This window comes from Rhincodon typus, chromosome 13 (assembly GCF_021869965.1).
Source record: "Rhincodon typus isolate 14 chromosome 13, sRhiTyp1.1, whole genome shotgun sequence".
Lineage (NCBI taxonomy): Eukaryota > Metazoa > Chordata > Chondrichthyes > Orectolobiformes > Rhincodontidae > Rhincodon > Rhincodon typus.
The window spans coordinates 40,958,557-40,980,024 of NC_063344.1; the positions used below are offsets into that span (position 1 = coordinate 40,958,557).

Consider the following 21,468-nt stretch of genomic DNA (forward strand, 5'->3'; position numbering starts at 1 on the left):
ACCAAAGTGGAGATACAGATTACTGTATCATCAGCAGAGATGTGAGAAATGGTGTGTGTGCCAAGACAAAAACAGGGAGCCAGAGAGAAATGATTGAGGGGTTTGACAAGATTAGAGAGATATCTAATTCCAGAAAGGAATAAAATTGAATTCACAAGCCTAAGGAATTGGAAAAAAGATTAAGGGTGAAATAGGGTCATGGTGCATGAGTGGGTGCCGGGTGTTGCAGGGATGGACACAGTACTGATGGATAAGACGTTTTTTTAATCATCCCTTTTTCATATATTTCAGATACCAGCTGTAGACACTTTATAGCAAGGAAGATGCGAACAGAAGTTTCTGCTTCCAGTTTTGAAGTCTTGTCATTGTCAAACTCATGACAAGAAACCATGAAGTACCCTGGTTTGTATATATTAATCAACAAAGGTTCAATTATACATATATTTATCTCATTTCACAAATCATTCAAAGGAATACATGCAAACAGACAGTTGAGAAGGTGCTTGCACAATTATTTAGTTTTGTTCATTTATAGTTAAGACTTTTCACTGAGGGAAGATGATATATCCCTAACAATGCAAAACTAACATATCTATTTATTATTAGGATCAGTACCCAAGCAGATTTTGCGAAGTTTACACTAAGTATTAACTGAGGTTGGCCACTTTGTTTGAGGTCACTACTTCAAATTTAACTATGGATAGCTTCCCATGTAGCAGGAAACCAGGCAGCTAAATCCTTGTTATAATGGTTGGATCCATGAGGTACTTTTCTATCCAAGTCACTCACCCCATGATCAGCTATTCCTGAACATTTTATTCTTCTTCTTCACCTCTGGTATACCTTCACTTTCACCTCCCCTCTCACCAATTACACCCCCACCCCAAAGCATCTGTACCTTCTGACCTTCCTTGATATCTCCAGCCTCCCCTCCCCACTACCCCTTGGCTTGTATTCCAGCTGAGGTCTACAAGCCCTATGGTTGCAGTCTACTTCCCTGAGTTTCCACTTACCACCGTGTCCACATTAGATTTGCAACTACCAACTTCCTCCCCAAGCCTTCAGTATCAACCCATCCTATGTCCCCACCGTCAAGCCTGTGATGGGAACTCAGCTCGTGGCCCTAATACAAAATTGATCTCCTGCATTGTGCCCACAGCCTGAGCTCCCCCACATCCTTACAGAATGAAATTAACTACAAATGCTACTCGGCAGTTCCTTTCCAAATGAAACCCAAAGCTGTCAACCAAGTTGACTCCTGGGTGAGGAACTTCTCAATGGTGTCAGAGCCAGGATGTTGGAGGGGAGAAGGGTGGCTTAATTACCACTTTACTGAAAACCCCTCCCCACTATCTTGTCCACCCTCCCAGCAAAGTGCAGCTTTGTGTTTTCCACTCAACATTTAAGCATACCTAAATTCCTAAATAAAACAAAGATCCCTTTGTAAGTCATTCTTTACAATTCTCATTTTAGTGTTTGTATACACAATTTGTGTTATGTACACATATGTAGCCATGCGTGCAAACCAGTCAGCTCGGCGAACCAACCAACAACTCCAAACAAAACCCGAACCACAGATCTTCGTTGAAACATGTAACTCTCACAAAAAGTTGTATTCATAATATATGTTCTTTCTTAAGATGACAGATTTTGTACTTATTGCACTTAGAATGTTAACTCTATTGCACATTTTTCACAAGAGTTGTTGAGCTGACTGAATCTCAATTTTTACCTCACAACTATAAATCTATGATAAATTGAAAGTAAATGCTTTTAACATATCACTGAATGTTGTTTACCTGAAACTCTTAAATATATTTTCGTTTGATTTATTCATAATTTGAGATCCCAGGACCAATTTGTATGATCTCATGGTTGTAATCATAATAATTCTCAGTAGGAATCTGCAGATAATTATATCCACAGAAGTAATAACAGGCAATTGTTAAAAGGCTATATATATGTGTGGAGGAAGTCATTCTGCTACAGGTATCAATTCTTGTCAAAATGGGTTTTTATTTCAGGTTATGTTTTCTGTTGTTCGCTTGTAAGTTTTCAAAATTTGAAGCTGCTCCATCAGGCTGTAAACTTCAGGAATATACAGCCAATGGGGTACTTCAGGGTGGTGATATCATTATTGGTGGAGTGTTTCCTCTTCATGATGCCACTGATGTATTCAATTTGTCCTTCACATCTAAGCCAGATGATAGAATGTGCAATGACCGGTAGGTGCAGAATAACATGGTGTTTTATTCAAGCTGTAATATGATTTGCATGTTACTCAGGTCATCAATACGTAAATATCAGAGCTTTGATAAACGTTCAAAATTTTGCTCTGATATGTTATCTTTGAATCCTGATATATTTCAGACTTCATCACCTCATTACGGGTGAGAGCTGGCTGGCAGAGACGCACCAGCGAGGACAGCAGTAGATTGGTAGGGGTTGGATCATGATGGTTGTCCTCCTAAGAGAGGACACCTTGTTCCTGCCCCATAGGTCCACTATCACTGCAAGAAGTAGCAATTCAGCAATTTTTGTGATCTGCTGGGCACTGAGAACCACACCCAGTATATCAATCCACAGCTTTGCAGACTTGCAGGTTGAATTTTAGAAATGAGGGATTTCATGACCGCTGACTGAGTTTACAGTCAGGACTCATACTGTGCTGCAGTGGAAGCTGAGATAGTGGGCAGCAGTCGCTTCATTAGCTGTTGATCTGACAGTGCTGCCATGGATATCCTTGCTGCCATCAGTGATGATAAGGATAGCCTTCAAACTCTGTGATATGCCCTTTGCCACAGAGGATGAAAATTCTTCAATGCTACTAGCTAATGACAGGCTACATGACAATGTTGCCAATCATCATTTTCCTGTTGTCCACCCCAACTTAATCCATATGAAACCCCTGTAGCAGAATTTACGTGCAACCTTGTCCTCTGAATGATTTACATACAGGCTGACCATTGCCTCTGGCCTCTGGTACACATCCAGTGCCATTGAAAGAGTGAGTACCTGTGAGTGAAAGGTAAAATAATGGTACTTTTTCCTCAGAGCTCTATCTCTCCTTTCACTTAACCATCTGAGGCTGCAGGGCCTGGCTATCAGCACCCTTTGGTAATCTGGAAACAGTAAGCATAGTGGGTATGAGGGGTATGGGAAGGGGTTGAGGAGGAAAACAGAAGGTCCAAACTTCAACAGTTTCCACTTGGTGACAACTTTCGGGATAAAGGTGAGGAGTAAATTAGAGAAGGACCCATAGGCACCAACCTATCATCATGCAATTGGCCTTGAGTAGCACCCTGTGCACTGTGTCCATTGTTCTGGTTCCCATAATCCTCCTGGATCTTGTTTTCAAAAATGCTGAGAGAATAGATCCTTGGTAGCTCTCCATCCATCATTTAACACTTCTGTCTGTTGTGAGTCACAATCATAGAATCCCTATAGTATGGAAGCAGGCCATTTGGCCCATCCAGTCCACACTGACTCTCTGAAGAGCATCCCACCCAGATCTAGCCCCCTACCCTATCCCTGAAACCCTACATTTCCCATGGCTAAACGACCCAGCCTGCACATCTTCGGACATTATGGACAATTTAGCATGACCAATCCACCTAATCTGCATATCTTTGGACAGTTGGAGGAATCTGGAGCACTGGAAGGAAACTCACGTAGACACGGAGAGAACATACAAACTCCACACAGGCAGCTGCCTGAGACTGAAATCAAACCCAGGTTCCTGGCGTTCTGAGGCAGCCTTTCTAAGCACTGAGCCACTGTGCCACCCATTGTCAATTTCCTTGAGGGAAACAGAAAGTTGACAATGTGTCAGTATTTGATTGTGTGCCAGTAAAATGTAGAATATATGGAGACAGTAAGATGTTTGCATACAGCTGGAAGATTAGAAGGTTTAAGTGGGGAAAGTGCAGAATGTAGATCAGCACTAAGTGATAAGTGTCAGGACGCCCTGCTAGGTAACTAATGAGGTTATAGTGCATTGAGTAGTGTGACAGCTGTGTTCCGTGATGCATCTAAGATGTAAAGTACAAATTTTTCCAACCAGGTGAGGAAGAAGTGGGTGGCTATCTTAGTACAGTGGCTGTATTAATTTTCTATTGCTATTCAGGCATTGAGGAGAAGATAAGGAGCGGCATGTGGCTCAGTGGTTAGCAGTAATGCCTCACAGCACCAGCAACCCGGGTTTGCTGTGTAGAGTTTGCATATTCTCCATATATCTGTGTGGGTTTCCTTTGGGTGCTCTGGTTTTGTCCTATAGTCCAAAGAGTTCAGGTTAGCTGGATTGGTCATGGGAAATGCAGGGTTACAGGGATTGGGTGGGGGTGGGTTTGGGTGGGATGCTCTTTGATGGATCGGTGTGGACTTGATGGGCCAAATGGCCTGCTTCCACACTGTAACGATTCTATGATTGATCTATGATGGAGGTTATAGATATCAAATCTTGATGGATCTGTGAATAGTAAACTTTCTTAGCATAAAAAATGACTTTCTAGGCACTGTCAACATTCATACAAATTATAAAATCATAGAATGATACAGCACAAAAGAAGGCCACTCATCCATTCAGCCTGCGCTGGCTTTTTGACTCCATTTGGTCCCACGCCCCAGTTCAATCCTATACTCCCCACAATATTTTCCCCTTTGATTGCTGTTGGAAGGCTACTATTCTATTTACAGCCACCACCATAGCAGACAGAGTAATTGAAAATCCTAACCACCAATTGTATTAAAAAGTTCCCCATGTTGCCATTTTCCTAAAGCTGTGTCCTTTCACATTTAGTCCTTCATCTACAGGAAACAATTGCTCTCCAATATTCTATCTAAATATTTCTGAATTTTCAATATATCCATCATATTTCCTTTTAGCCTTCTCTACTTTAAGGGGAACCATCCCAGCACCTCGAGTCAATCCAAATGGTTGTATTCCCTCATCTCTGGCCATTTAAATAAATCTCCTCTGTTCCTTGTTCAACAAGGCTTTAACATTTGTACTCCTCCAGTCTTCTGGCATCAACCCCATATTTAAAAAGATTGGGACATTAAGAATAATAATCCATGGTTGCTAACCTTACTTGTCTTATTAACCCAATTGGGATAGGTATCCACTCAAATTTCTTCCAACCTTTCTAGAGAATCCAGGCTATTTAATGTTAACCCACGCAACACCCTCATTTACTGTAGCTTTGGCTAAGTCCTCTTTGCATGACCTTCTTGTAGCACTGCTGGCCATTCCTCCACAACCTGGAGATGGCACTGACCCAGCTGGTGATGGCAGACCAGGCTGGCAGATTCTGGAGGTGCAGCCTTGTCTGGCAATCCTTCAGTGGGAGCACATCTCTCTTCTGGACCACCCCATCCAACAGGACCTCCTGTTTAAAGTGGGGGAAGTGAGGGGTCCATTACATTTCTACCTGACACTCTTTGATACCCATGCCAAATTCCTCTTCAGGTCATTTTATGTGTTGCCTCCCTGTTAAGCATTTTATGCTCAATTTTGAATTTTTAAGATTATGTTAATTATAGTTACTGTTAATTTCTGCTTTCAAGCTTCAATATTAGGACATATCGATGGATGCAAGGAATGATCTTCACAATTAATGAAATAAATAAAAATCGAACATTCTTGCCAAATATAACTCTGGGCTATGCCATCTATGATACTTGCTATAATATTCCTACAGCTATAGAGGATACGTTTGCTCTGATATCTGGACAGCAGAAATTCACACCAAATTACCAGTGCCAGTTAAATTCTTCCTTAGCTGCTGTAATAGGTGCCTCAACATCAACAATCTCAATAATGGCTTCAATACTTGGGATCTATCATTTTCCACAGGTGAGTGAATCATGTTTAAGTCAAGGAACTGTGCTTCAATAATTGTACATGAAAGAGACAGACTGATTAAAACTTCAGCTCTACTGATATTAAACTGTGATGTCTAAAGAAATAACTAACTAAAAAGTGGCTGTTACAATGTCCCTAATCGACCTAAGCAAAAACAAACGTCTGGTGGTTATTAGGAGGGAGTGATAAGGATCTATTGAGTCAATTTATTGCTGTGAACTTAAACTTGAGATCACTTAAAACTCTGCCACCTTTGTCGTCAATTTCAGCAAATCCCATTCATCCATTATCCCAGCACTGTCTGATTTTATATTGGTTTAACTTAAGCAACATTTTGATTTTAAAATTTGTAACCTCAGTTTTAAATCTGTCCTGGCTTCTTCTCTCTCTATCTCTGTAATCTCGTCAGTATCATATATTATTTTCTAATGCTCCCATGAATTGTCTTGGGATGTTTTATTACATTAAAAAGGTTTAATAAATATAAGTTGTCGTCATTGTTAAGATAAGTGTAGGTACAATGCTTTCCTCTGTTCATTATTTTTGATTAGATTGTCAACATATTTGAAATGAGCTGGGTCAAATTTAACTCCCCGTGGGTTTTAAGTGAGGCATTGGTGGCAGCTAAAGCAAAGGTCCGCATGTTTTAACTTCTGGGCCTCATCTCTATGCACCAATCTGTTTCCTTCCTGAAATGGGCATGAACCCAAGCAGGTGCATTTGAGTTCAGGAACCAGATGTCCCCATCAGTAGCAAAGGAAGGATTTTTTTGGACGAATCTAACAAGAGGGAAGAAGAAAAGTGTATGTCAAGGGACAAAGTCAGAAGTCACACAACACCAGGTTACAGTCCAAAAGATTTATTTAAAATCACAAGCTTTTGAAGTGCACATCCTTCGTCTGATGAAGGAGCAGCGCTCCAAAAATCTGTGACTTTAAATAAACCTGTTGGACTATAACCTGCTGTCATGTGACTTCTGACTTTGTCCACCCCAGTCCAACACCAGTATCTTCATATAACGTCGAGGGAAGCTTTGTTGGGCTTAGAGGAGATGTGATCTTACCTTCATCTGGAAGGAAAGCTAGTATCCTTTTCACTCAGACCCAAGTTAATATCCATTGACGTCATGGGATCACAATGTGAATAAATTAGAATGACTGGGCTGCTTCCGGCAGTAACTGCACTTCCATGCCAGCAAATTCTTCACGTCGGCTCATAGGGTCACCAGAAATATTAAACAAAGGAACTTTTGCTTGAGTGCTTACAGTCTTACAATTCATAGAGAACAGGGGCTGATTTTTACCAGGTTGGGGCAGGCCATAATGCTCACTCCTCATTACAAAGGCTGCCCCATGTTGATATTATGCTGTGGGAGGCATTAATGAGCTCAGTGGGTGATCTGCTCTTTTCATGGAAGGAAACCCCATCCTAGAGAGCTGCTGACCAATATGATTGGCCAACATATTTTAGTGTCCCTGCAGCGTCAGAACTCCCACAAAGAAAACAGCATGATTTACTGGTGAGTCTGGGCATTTTGGCAAGAAGGGATTGGCACTTTAGGGAGCTGTGGGAGGTGAGTCAAGTTTTGGAATTTGGGGAGGAAAGGTAAAAAGGGGGTACCATCTTGTAAGGTGAGGGTGTTCCCCATTGTGAACCTCCTCATGAGGTACCCTCTCCAAAATCATGGGCCTGCCCACTCTCACCCACCTTACATCTCCAACTGTACTATAGAATGGGTAATGTAATATTTGAGTCAATTGGTTTTTAAATGTGGTGAATTAGCTGTCAGTTTTGTTGCTCATCCAACTACCAGACTATGGGAAATTAATGAGTTCTATTTCTGCAGAAGGGTCACTGGACCCAAAATATTATCTCTGCTTTTTCTCCACAGAGTGTAAAGTTTCTCCAGTAATTTCTGTTTTTGTTGGTGAGTTATTGTCAGTTTTATGACCCAATGTCATCATGCCAGATTTACCACGTGCATGAAATGGCAGCAGTTCTGATTTCTACATGTGAAATCTGCCCTGGATGAATCATTGTTCATACAGTACTAAGTAAGGGTCATAATCAAAGTTTATTCCACTTCCTAGTCTTCAAAATAGCTATCTATTAATGTTTTATTCTCATTCCAGTTATAAACATTCACTTAGCTGATGCAAAAACCAGGAAAATATGATCCCTGCAAGGTTTGGAGATAAGATTTTAACAGTCCTAGTATAATCAAGGTGCATAAGAATATCTGAAACTGGGCTGCAAAGGCAGATTCCAAAATCAAATATTAAACAGAAACAAGAGAAAGTTCCTTCATTATTATTCTAATTGTTTTCTTCTTTAATTCAACTGTGTAAATGCTGCAATAAACAAAATAATTTCTAAGGTTTTGGAGTAGATCTGTCTCTCGGGTTGCGGGTGTTGCGGTTGGTTGGCTCGCCGAGCTGGTTTGTTGTTTCGCAGACATTTCGTTACCATGCTTGGTAACATCCTCAGTGCAGCCTCCAATGAAGCGTCAGTGTGCTTTCCCGCCTGGTTTTTAAACTCTGGGGTCCATTGAGCTGGGTTACCTCACTTCCGGTTTTCCTTCATAGTGGTTCCAGTGTCCTTTAGCTAGGACATTCACTTACTATTTACCTATTTGCGAGTGCACCTCTGCTGTCTCTAAAAGCTTAAATGAACTGGAGGAGGGAGTGGTGAGTCTGTGTCTAATTTAAACTAGTAAAGGACAATGTATAGCTCCACTGTCTCACTGTGAAGAGTGACATTCAAATGTACCATTCTAACAACAAGTTATTAATTGCAATGGCCTTTTGAGACTTCTGCTGATTTCTACTCTGTAAGATGAAATATGCTTGCAATATGAAAAAAACAAACTTGATAAGATGTCAATGTAGTTTAATTCTTAAATTATCAAAGGTGGGTCCATCTCTAATATCATTGTATTTGGATCATTTAGCAAATTCAAATCATTTCCTTCTTTTACATTGGGTTCAAATTGGCAAGTATTTACTGTTGTAGAATTAATACTGTATAATGAGCTACCTAATTAAAAGAAAACCCATTGCCAAATTTATATTCATCATTTGTAGCAATATATGTTTCTGTGACACACATGTTTTCATGGAACTGTATAAATCTTAATCTGAATCACCCAATGACTGGAATCATTTTGTAAATGAACTCAATTTATGCAACACCAGAATTTCATAAGTTGGAAGCTGTATCATGTTAGAAATAAGATCTGCATTAGTTTAAGAATACTGCTATTAATTACTTTTTTTTTGTTTTCCACAGATTAGTTACTTTTCATCTATTCCAGTTCTCAGCAATAAAGAAGAATTCCCATCCTTTTTTTGCACAATGCCAAGTGATATGTTTCAATCCAAGGTTTTTGTCCTTCTGGTTAAGCACTTTGGTTGGAAGTGGGTGGGAATATTAGCAGATGATATTGATTATGCCATACAAGCAGCTCAGATGTTTAGAAAAGATGTAGAAAGTCTTGGTGTGTGTATTGCCTTTTCTGAGACAATTCCAATAGTCAAGTCCGGAGAGAAGTATCTTCAAGTTGTTGACATAATAAGAATGTCAACTGCAAGGGTTATAGTTGCTTTCTCTTGTGACACTAATATAGTTCCTTTACTTGAAGAAGTTGTTAGACAAAATATAACAAACAGAACATGGCTAGCAAGTGAAGGTTGGAGTACATCAGGTCCACTATTTATTATAAAAAAAGAACACACTAACTACTGGACTGGAACAATGGGACTTACGCTCCCTTTGTGTGACATTGAAGGACTGCAGGAATTTCTTTTTCAGATGAATCCAATTAATGCTGTACATGATACATTTATAACTGAACTCTGGGAAGAGGTATTCGATTGTTTATGGTCACCTGTGGTACAGGAAGATAATAAACTGCATTCAAACATGAGTCAGTTTGCTCTGAAGGAAATCTGCACTGGGCTGGAAGATATGAGGACTGCTAATCACTCCTATACGGATGACAGTAACTTCCGAGTGTCCTGCAATATGAACAATGCTGTTCATGCAGTTGCTTATGCCCTGCATGATTTGCAGGCCTGCGAAAATGGAAAAGGGCCTTTTGAAAATGGAACCTGTGCAAATATACGTGATTTTGAACCTTGGCAGGTTAGTTCAGATTTCGTTCTGTAACAGTTTCTCTTATCATCCGCACTTGTAATTTTATCAGTTAGAGTTTTAGAGTCTTGGTGTCAGATTTTTAATCTTTATGGAGGATAAATTATCTGTTCTGTGGATGGAAATGAACATTTGGAGAATGATTTTCAAGGAGCAGCCTCCTCTGCCTGAACCCTCCCAGAAGTGTTTTGGCTGCTTGATTGGATGTTGGCTATTTCCAAGTGTCTACAGCTTTCATCTAAACAAATGGTGCACGTTGATAAACAAAGCCTTGGTGCTTGTTTTAGGACACTACTCCCAAAACCGGCAAAGCACATTCTTCTCAGTTTTCCAGTTCTACTGTGAGAAATGTTAGAGTCCTTCATAAATGATGCAACAACAGACCACTTCATAAATATCATTATCAAACGGAGTCAGCATGGCTTCATGAAGGGGAGCTCATAACTGACAAATTTATTAAAGTTCTTTTGAGGAGGTAGCAAGCAAGGTGCATAAAGGGGAAGCAATTGATGTAATACATTTGGATTTTCAGAAGACATTTGATAAGATACCATACGTTAGGCTACTTAATAAGATATGAGCCCGTGATATTGGAAGTAATACATATCAGCATGGATAAAGAAGTGGCTAAGTAATAGAAGACAGAGAGGTTGAAATGGAGAGGGGGCATCTTTTGGATGTCGACCTGTAAATGGTGGAGTACCACAGGGATTAGTGCTGGGGACACAATTGTTTCTATATATATTAATGACTTGGATGAGGAAAGTGAATGTACAATAGCCACATTTGCAGATGACATAAAAATAGGTGGGAAGGCAAGTCTAGGACCAAAGGCATAATCTCAGAACAACAAACCACCAATTAAAACAAAGATGAGGAGGAATTTCTTCTCTCAGAAAGTAGTCATTCTGTGGAATTGCTTACTGTAAAGGGCTTTAGACATTGGGTTATTAGGTATATTCAACAGATTTTTAATCAGTAAGGGAATCAAGGGTTATGGAGACAAGGTAGGAAAGTAGAACTGGGGATTAAAGGTCAGCCATGATCTCATTGAATGGCAAAGCAGGCACAATGGGCTGAATGATGTACATATGCTCCTAAGTGACATGGTCTTATGGTCTTAACTTGTGTTTAGATAACTCCTTTAATATGATACAATATATGAAAGTGAGCCACATAAAAAGAAATTCAGATACAAAGTGAGTTGAGATGCAGAGGGAGGGAATTCCTGAGCTTAGGGCCTAAACAACTGAAGACATAGTCACCAAGGAAAGCAGAATATGGGAGGCTGGTCAAGAGTGAATTTGATTAGCACAAGGCCCAGATGAAAGTTTCAGCAGCAGAACAGCTGAGATGAGGTGAAGTCAGGCAAGTTAGAGGCCTAAATGACATTACTGATATAGGGTTAAAATTTTCTCTCTGGACCAAATATTACATCAAGATTGGGAACAACCTTGTTTAGCCTCAAACAGCTGTCAAAGAAAGGGACATTGGTGAGGAAGCAAAGTTCATTGTTGAGATTGAACACAATTGCTTCAGTCTTTTCAACATTCATTTCGAGGAAATTTTGACTCATCCAGTACTTCAAGGGATTGCTGGAAGTTGGCCAGAAATTACCGTCTACAACATGCTGGTTTATATTGATGCAGTGTGAAAGAAATGCTCCTTTATCAGGTTTGATTTTTCTTATTTGTCTAAGCATATGGGTCTAAGGGCAGTGAATGGTGACTCCAGGGAATCTCTGATATGACTCTCTTGCTTTGCGCAATTTTGTTCATCTTTTTTTGTTCTTTAAGTAAGTTGAAATTCCAGGCATTCACATTCTCCATGGATGCTGCCTGGTCTGGTGTGATTTCCAGCATTTTTTGGTTTCAGTTTAGATTCCAGAATCTGCAGTAGTTTGCTCCTGCATTCACATGGTGAAACCCATTGTGGTGCTATTAGTGAGCTTTAGTAAAAAATTACTTACCGTAACAAATTCAACATCTAAAAGAAAATGAAAAGTTAACAAATTGGGTTAAGTGTATTCTTGCAATCATTAGGATCATTTTGTAAAGAAACATGCTAAATAATTTAAATTGACATATTCTGGAAACAATAACTACCTGGCAGAACACTGGATAATTGTATAAATGGTATCAAAACATCTAGGTGAAAATAATATAAAGAAGCTTTTAAAAATAGCAGATACTACTGATGGCAGAAAATCCCTACAGAAAGTTGCAAGGATGTTGATTGAGTGAGTAACTGATGTGACAGTTTTCAAACCTGATTCTAAGTTTTTGCTCAGGAGAAATCAGTTAACAAAAAAAAGCTTATAACTTCTTAAACAAACATTGATGACACGATTGCTTGCATAAATCATGTCATAATGTTTTCTTTTAAATTAACATGTTCAACAGAAGGGTTTATTAAAAAAAGTCAAATCCAAGACTTTTAATGAAATCTTTGCCAGCTGTCACAACATTGAGATCAAAATGATCTCCTTTTAATAGATAATTTTGGTAATCCTTTTTAGAAATAATTATCTGTTTGAAGGGCAGAGCCAGTTGATATTGTTTTATATATATATAATGTATATTGTTATATTGATTCTTCTTTGTGTGCTGTGATTGGGTTTAAAAATGTTTATTAATGTACATTTACCTTATAGCTTGTACATTATATAAAGAAAGTCAGGTTCATTGACCAATCAGGAAATGAACGATATTTTGATAAAAATGGTGATGTTTCAGCCATATATGACATAATAAACTGGCAAGTAACTGATGATGGCATAATTAAATTTGTGAAAGTTGGGCGATATGATGCCAAAGCACCTCCAGGACATGAACTCACAATTAGGGAGAAGGATCTCATCTGGAATAATGGTGAATTAGAGGTATGTTTATTTACAAGATACCAGGTTTTGGATGGGTATTGATGAAACTGTCAGCGTTTCTGTTATAACTCCTTTGAAACTGACAACAATGTCTGGTGTCCAACTATGTGCAGTTACACACTGAAATTCAGATTCTACGTGCCCCCTCATGGTGCCCTATTGAACTACCTTGATATAGTAATCAAATAAAAATTATTACACTAACTAGAACTTGGATTTTTAAACTGTTAGTCTCAGCCTATCTTGGGAAAGTTACACCATGTTGAATGTGATAAAACTGGATTTTCAAGTGTTCTAAGTTCAAAAAGTCCTTATGACCAAGTTTATATTTGTGAATGTCAAACTTTGCCATTGTGATAAAAAACGCATCTTTTAAAAATAAATTTTAGAAATTGTTAATAACATTTCAACTTCTTTCCCTTACACGTATGGCCCAATTATTGATTTTGTTTTCTATGAAAATGTATTAAAGATGAAAAGTATCAGTGAAATTTACTTCTTAGTTTGCTATCTGGGAGAATACTTCATCATGAATGGCCATACCCCTACTTGATGAAAATCTGTTGCTGGATATCTGGAAATCCTCTTGACTTGGCAGCAGATTCAAAGTAAGGTTGGAAAAAGAGAAGTCCACAGGACAGAGATTGTTCAATCTTTCAGGCAGTTTTTTTTGAAGTTTCTGGTGAATACCATCATTTCCCCTTTGACTGAGAAATCCAGGTGAATGCTTAACTTCAACTTCACTTTCCATAAAGAGTAAGCATTCATTTGTAGAACAGATATACAAGTAATTTAAGTTAATCTCTGAGTTTGCATAAGTTTCTTACAAATTTGAATAGCTTGAAAGACCTATGGACTGTGGACTAAAAATAAGTTTAAAATCAGGAATCTTCCATATATCAACATTTACTACTCAATAAGTGGAATATCAGATGTGGAAAAGTGCTGACATTTAGTTGCTTAATAACTTAATAACAGATGGCTGCGATTCAAAATCAGCACAATTAAGGCCTCATACTGCAAGCTTTATTGCAACTGATTTCACATTATTTAGTAAATAGCTAGTTGAAAATGAACGCTACAGCTTTAAACACATTAGCTAGATTATTTCCCCCAATTTGATGATTTGGTCCTGCAGCCTGGGCAGTGAGCTTTGGCAATATAGCTGGCTCCCCCAGGTGCAGGCCATGATAGACTGTTAGAAAGGATCTTATTTCATCTGTGATCGTCGATACCATATTGTAGAAGTCTGTGCCAGGTTACCTGTGAGCTGCCATGATACCTATGTCCTTGAGAATGTCCATGTTTATGATTCATTTCAAGGTCCAGATGCCTGACAAGGATGGTTACTGGGAGAGAAGGGCTACATTCTGCAACCATGGCTGATGACTCCATTAGACAAGTTGTTGACTGAGATGGAGCATAGATACATTTTTTGACCAGTGCCATAGTGGAGTAGACGATATACCTGCTGAAAATGATAGTCCGTTGCTTGAATTGGTCTGGGAGGGAGGGGACGGGTGGCCTTGTGGTATACTCCAGACAGAGTATGCTGCATAATCCTAGCCTGCATGGTGTGCTCTGGACAACTGGAAGAGGCTGGGAGTGCATGTGATGGACTCTGAAGAGTTGGGAGAGCTAGAGCAGTCTTCCAAGGAAGAAGATGAGGACATTGAACAAGAGGAACATCAGCTTTATGCATAATAGTGCATAGCAGTGTTAGATGCTACAAGCCAGGCAGAACTCTGTTGAAGGATGATGAAGGGTCTAGGCCCAAAACGTCAGCCTTCCTGCTCCTATGATGCTGCTTGGCCTGCTGTGTTCATCCAGCTCTACACCTTGTTATCTCAGACTCTCCAGCATCTGCAGTTCCTACTATCTCAGAACTCTGTTGAAAGCTGGTTCCAGTGGATGACAGCAGGATGCAGTTGACTTGTTGACTTCCTGGTATACAGTAAAGATAAAACTTCCATGCAAGAGTTGTCCCTGAAGTGAATTGACCAAAGGCATGTTCAGAAACAGCAGTTGGTGCTTCTGCTCTCACCTTGCTCATTGCCCCACTCTCTCAGTGAAGTGGCAAGTCATGCAGAAAGGGATGCAGCCAGTAGCAAGTGTGGGGTCCTCTGGTTGGTAGCAACTGAACTGGTTAGTGGTCAATGACCAGCAGCCAGGAGGGGCAACAGCCTGGAGGACAGCCAAGCAGTTAGCCAGAAAGCTTTATCATGGCATTTCACATTATCACTACTAATTGCACACATGCACGCAGGCAGTACCCATCCTGGTGTTGGTAAGACATACTCAGTACTTACACTGACAACCAGTTAAACAATCATCTGTGTTAACACTGAAAATTAAATATGCTCTTTAGGTTTCATTTGAACAATGTAAATACTAATTTGATTTTATTTGATTTATTAATGTCACATGTATTGAGATACAGTGAAAAGTATTGTTTTGCATGCTAACCCGAAAGATCATACCTTGTATAAGTATGTCAGAGTAATAGAATAGAATACAGAATATAATGTTACAGAAGGTGCAGAGTAAGATCAACTCTAACATATGAGAGGTTCATTCATAAGTCTGATAACAGCAGGGAAGAAGCTGTTCTTAAATCTGTTCGTATGTGTTTTCAAACTTTTGTATCTTCTCCCCATTGAAAAGGGTGGAACAAACTATAACTGGGGTGGGAGGGATGTTAAATTATGTCAGCTGGTTTTCATGGTGGATTGGGCTGTGTTCACAACTCTTTGTAATTTCTTGTGGTCTTGGGCAAAGCAGTTGCCATACCAAACTGTGATACATTTGGATAGGATAATGTCTATATGCATCTATAAAAATTGGTAAGTCATTTTGGACATGTTGAGTTTCCTTAGCCTTCTGAGGAAATAGAGGCGTTGGTGTGCTTTCTTGACTGTAGCATTGACGTGGATGGACCAGGACAGATTGTTGGTGATATTTACTCATAGGAACTTGAAGCTTTCGGCCACCTGCACCTTAGCAGCCTTGATACAGCCAGGGAGTCAATGACCAGCTCCTTCATTTTTCTGACATTAAGGGAGAGACTGTTGCCTTTGCACCATGCCACCAAGTTGTCTATCTCCTTCCTGTACTCTGTCACACCATTGTTTAAGATCTGACTTCCTGCAGTGGTGTCATCATCAAACTTGTAAAATGAGTTAGAGCTGAATTTGGCCACACAGTCGTGAACGTATAAGGAGTGTAGTAAGGGGCTGAGTACGCAGCCTTGCAGGGCACTGATGTTGAGGATTATTGTGGAGGAGGTGTTGTCACCTATCCTTACTAATAGGTGGGTCTGTGGGTCAGAAAGTTGAGAATCCAGTTGCAGAGCGGGTAGCAGAGTCCTGGATCTTGGAATTTGGAGATGAATGTTATTGGAATTATTGAGTTGAAGGTGGAACTAAAGCCAATAAAAAGGAGTCTGTGATGTAGGCATCGTTGTTACAGATGTCCCAATGATGAGTGCAGATCCAGGGAGATGGCGTCTGCCGTAGATCTATTGTGATGGTAGGCTAATTATAGTGGATCTAGGCAATCTGGGAGGCTGGAGACAATGTGTACAATTACTAACCTCTCGAAGCATGATGGATGTCAGAGCCACTTGGCTCTGAAATGAGATGTGATGCTAACTAAAACTGCGCTCACTAACACTGTAAAAAACAAGATACATTTTCCCAAACATTATTTCAGCTTAATTTTATTGTGTGTTATTGTCTTTTTCTGTGCCAAGGTTCCCCAATCTGTATGCAGTGAAAATTGCAAACCAGGAACTCGGAAAAGAGTTCAGCAAGGACAACCAATCTGCTGCTTTGATTGCATTCCATGTGCTGATGGAGAGATATCGAATGGCACAGGTAAACTTACATATAATCGAAATAAATTTGAACTGGAAGCTTGACACATCCTTATACATGTATGCTGTGACCAAAACTGACTATGTCTGCAAGTCACATGTTTTATATCCTAGTTATTTGTTCATTAGCATAATCTTTTCTTGATTCTGCAACAATGATCTGAACCTGGCTGCAGGCAGAAAAGTTTCCCCCAGACGAGGATGATCTGTAGCTGTGAACGCTGTCTGTTTTAACTTTTTTTCTATTTTATGTTCAGAGGATTCTCCTCAGGGCCTCAAGAGCATTGTGGTGGGAAGGTTTATAGACAGCCTTATTGGGGCAGAGGCAAGGAAGTGGCAAGGTCCCCATTCAACCACTCCTGCCTGATTTAACGGCCCCACCTCCAAATATGCTTTGGGGAGGACATGAAATTCTGCTGGTTGTGTCTAAATCAGAGATTTTCTCCATAGTTTTGGCATAGTAACAAGATCACAACAGAAATTGAAAAGAATAATAAAGGCCAATTTGGAGAAATTATCCACTTTCTGATTTTGTGAAGAATATGTTTGTACCATGTGATGTCAATTCTGTTATTCCTTTTAAAAGATATAACAAAAGTTGAATAATAATTTTAGATTTACTTGAAATATTGAATTTCTTCTTCATGTTTCACAGAATGTTTCCAGTGTCCTGAAGATTACTGGTCAAATAAAAGGAAAGATTGGTGTGTGCTGAAGGAGGTGGAGTTCCTATCGTTTTATGAACCATTGGGAAGTGTTTTGACATTATTTTCAATATTAGGGGGTATTATCTCTGCAGCTACTATTCTGATATTTATAAAGTTCATGAATACACCCATTGTATGAGCTAATAACTACGAACTTAGTTTCCTCCTCCTATTTTCTTTAATGTTGTGTTTCCCGACTTCTCTTGCATTCATTGGCAAGCCTTCAGTTAAATTTTGTGTCCTCCGTCAAATAGGATTTGGCATCAGCTTTTCATTGTGCCTGTCATGCATCCTTGTTAAAACTGTAGTAGTAGTACTGGCTTTCACAATGACAACACCCAATCAAAATATATTAAAATGCTTCCAGCCCATGCATCACCGTTTGGTTGTTGCAGCCACAACACTCATTCAGATATGTATCTGTATTGGGTTTTTGTTGTCGTTACCAATTGCTGTGGAGAAAAACACAAAGGCTGTAGTTGGAAAAAATCATTCTAGAATGCAGCAAAGGATCTCAATATGCATTATTTGGCAGTTTGGGATATGTTGGATTCCTAGCTGTTCTCTGTTTCGTTTTGGCATTTCTGGCCCGAAAATTGCCTAACAACTTCAATGAGGCAAAATTTATCACTTTTAGCCTATTTATCTTTTTTGCTGTATGGGTATCCTTCCTACCAGCTTATTTCAGTAGTAAAGGAAAATATTTAGTTGCAATAGAAATATTTGCTATCCTATCCTCAAGCTTTGGCCTTCTTGCTTGCATCTTCTTTCCTAAATGTTACGTTCTTTTACTGTGGCCTGAATTGAATACAAAATGTGGTTTGATGGGTCATGCACATCTAGCTGCAAAATCTTCCTCCAAAACATAAAGTTCCTTAAAACTTACTGCTTTGAACATGATTTCAGTTACCCTCATGATATCTTCTTTGGTTTGGTGTCATTTTTCGTCTGATTATAGATCTATGAACAGCTTTGGCCTGTTTTGAAAGTAAAAATGCTACACAAATGCATGCTATAGTAGGAACTGCCAATGCTGGAGAGTCTGAGATAACAAGGTGTAGAGCTGGATGAACACAGCTGGCCAAGCAGCATCAGAGGAGCAGGAAAGCTGACGTTTCGGGTCGAGACCCTTCTTCAGAAAAGATGTGTTCATCCAGCTCTACACCTTGTTATCTCAGACTGCTGCTTGGCCAGCTGTGTTCATCCAGCTGTACACCTTGTTAACACAAATGCATGTAGTTGGTTTTCTGTTTAAACAAATTCTTGAGCCCTGAGATAAATTGAAAGTTAGAATTCAAACAATTGTGCTATGTTATTATAATTGAATTATTCATTCAGAAATAGAATATAGGCAAATTCAACAGTGGCACTTCTTCAGTTTATCAGCACCTCAGAAGTGATATGTTCTTGAAATATTTTTATCATAATGCTTTCCATTTGTCCATTTGAGACTTTTGAAAATAAAATGCATATTCTGAACTGGGAATTGTTTCACTACTTCACTCTATTACTAACCATTGTCTAAATTGTTTTAAGGAGGAACCAGACAACAATAAATTTTAGTTTGTCAAAAAATTTCTTCTCACTTAATTTTATACAATGGTACAAAATGCACGTTGGTGAGTCACTTTACTTCTCTCTATTGATTTCAATGATTGTGAAATAGCAAATGTAATTCCCACTTTAATTTAAGAAGGGAAGATGAGGGAGATTAGAAAACTACAAATCTGTTGGCTTGCCATGTATAGAAGGGATAATGTTAGAATTTATTATAACATAGAAACTAGGAGCAGGAGTAGGCCATTTGGCCCTTTGAGCCTGGTCTGCCATTCAATATGACCATGGCTGATCCTCTGACTGAATGTCATATTCTTGCTTTCTCCTCCTATCCCTCGATGCCTTAAAAATCTAAAACATTATACATCTCTTTTTTGAATATATTCACTAATTTGGCCTTCTCGACTCTCTATGGTAGAGAATTCCACTGATCCATTAAACTTTGAGTGAAGAAAATTTTCCTCATTGCAGTCTTGGAATGTCACAGAATCTCTATGGTGCAGATAAAGGCCATTCAACCCATCAAGTCTGCACTAACCCTCCAAAGAGCATCCCACCCAGATCCAACCCCCTCCATCTCCATAACCCTGCGTTTACGATGGCTAATATAGCTTGCACATCCAATTACCCCTCTATGGAGCAATTTAGCATGGCCAACACACCTAACCTGTGGGAGGAAACCACAGCACCCAGCAGAAACCCTTGCAGGAACAGGGAGAACGTGCAAACTCCACACAGACTGTTGCCTGAGGTTAGGAATCAAACGGGTTCCTGGTGCTGTGAGGCAACAGTGCTAACCACTGAGCCACCATGCTGCCTAATAATGGGCTACACTGTATCCTGAGAGTGTGACTATGATTCTAGACACCACAAATCAGGGAAATGTGTCCAACCACAAGACCATAAAGACCAAAGCTGTAGTAGGCCATTCAGCCCATCAAGTCTGCTCCACCATTCATTGAGATCATGGCTGACCTGATAATCCTCAACTCTATTTTCCTACCTTTTTTCTATATACTGATTAAAAATCTGTATATTTCAGCCTTGAATATACTCAATGACCCAGCCTCGAGAGCCCTCTGCTGTGACATTCCACACATTCACTAACCTCTGACAGAAGAAATTCCTTCTCATCTCCTTAAATGGGGGTCCCCTTATTCTGAGATTATGGATTGAGAATTGATTAAAAGACAGAAAAGAAACAACAGGGATAAACAGATCATTCTTAGGATGGCAGGTTGTTATTAGTAAGGTACTTCAAGGGACAGTGCTAAGTCCACAACTGTTCACAATCTAAATAAATGGGGACCATCAGAAATATTTCCAAATTTGCTAATGACGCCAAATTGGCTGGTAACATAATTTGTGAGAGAGTGCAAGGAGGCTTGAAGAGGACTTGGACAGGCTACGCAATATGGGCTAGGACAAGAAAGATGGAATATAATGTGAATAAACGTGAAATTATTCAATCCAGTAGAGAAAAAAAAAACATGATAAGAAGTTAGAAAGTGTTCATGTCCAATGGAATCTAAGTATTTTTGTCATGAGTCACTAAAAGCTGGTGTGAAAATGCAACAATCACGTGAGAAGGCATCTGTATGTTGGCAATCATTTTGAGAGGATTTGTGTACAGAAGATGCCTTGCTGCTATTGTATAGAACATTGGTGAGATCTCACCTGCAGTATTGTGTAGAATTTTGATTTCCTTATCTAAGGAAGGATATACTTGCTGTAGAGGGAGTGCAACAGAAGTTGACCAGATTAATCCCTAAAATGGAAGGATTGTTTCACGAGGACAGATTGAGTAAACTGGATCTGTTTTCCCCACAGTTTTGAGGAATGAGAAGTGATTTCATTGAAACTTATAAAATTCTTCCAGGTCATGACAGAGTTGATACAGATCGGATGTTTTCCCTGGCTGGTGATTCCAGACACTGTTTCACTCAATTTTTTCATTCAAAGGGTGGTGAATTTTTGGAATTCTCTGCCCCAAAGATCTGTGGAAACTCAATCATTAAGCAGATTCAAAACAAACATTAATAGGTGTCTGGAGACTGATGACATTAAGGTTATGGAGGAAGGGTGCTTGATGGATTGAATGTTCTTTTATTCAAGAAGTAGTTCAGTGACTGTATCAAAGAAGCACAACAGTGCAAATAAAGGCCGTTTGGCCTATTGCGTCTACACCAACCTTTCTAAAAGTATCCCACCCAGACCCACACCCTCCCCTAACCCTGTAACCCTGCCTTCCCTATGGTTTATCACCAAGCCTGCACATCCCTCAACATTGTGGGGCAATTTAGCATGGCCAATCCACCTAACCCACTCATCTTTGGACTGTGGGAGGAAGCTGGAGTGCCAGTGGGAACAGAGAGAACATTCAAACTCCACACAGACAGTCTGAAATCAAACTCAGGCCTCTGGTACTCTGAGG

General features: G+C 39.5%; 1 protein-coding gene across 1 annotated transcript; it reads left to right on the top strand.

Moving 5' to 3' along the window:
- Positions 1 to 5,599: 5,599 nt before the first annotated feature.
- Positions 5,600 to 18,346, top strand: LOC109933557 (vomeronasal type-2 receptor 1-like). The gene is given in 6 exon segments (XM_020532573.2): positions 5,600 to 5,854; positions 9,152 to 10,006; positions 12,669 to 12,896; positions 16,648 to 16,771; positions 17,426 to 17,961; positions 17,963 to 18,346. Coding segments are annotated over 6 exon segments (2,382 nt in total).
- Positions 18,347 to 21,468: the final 3,122 nt, after the last annotated feature.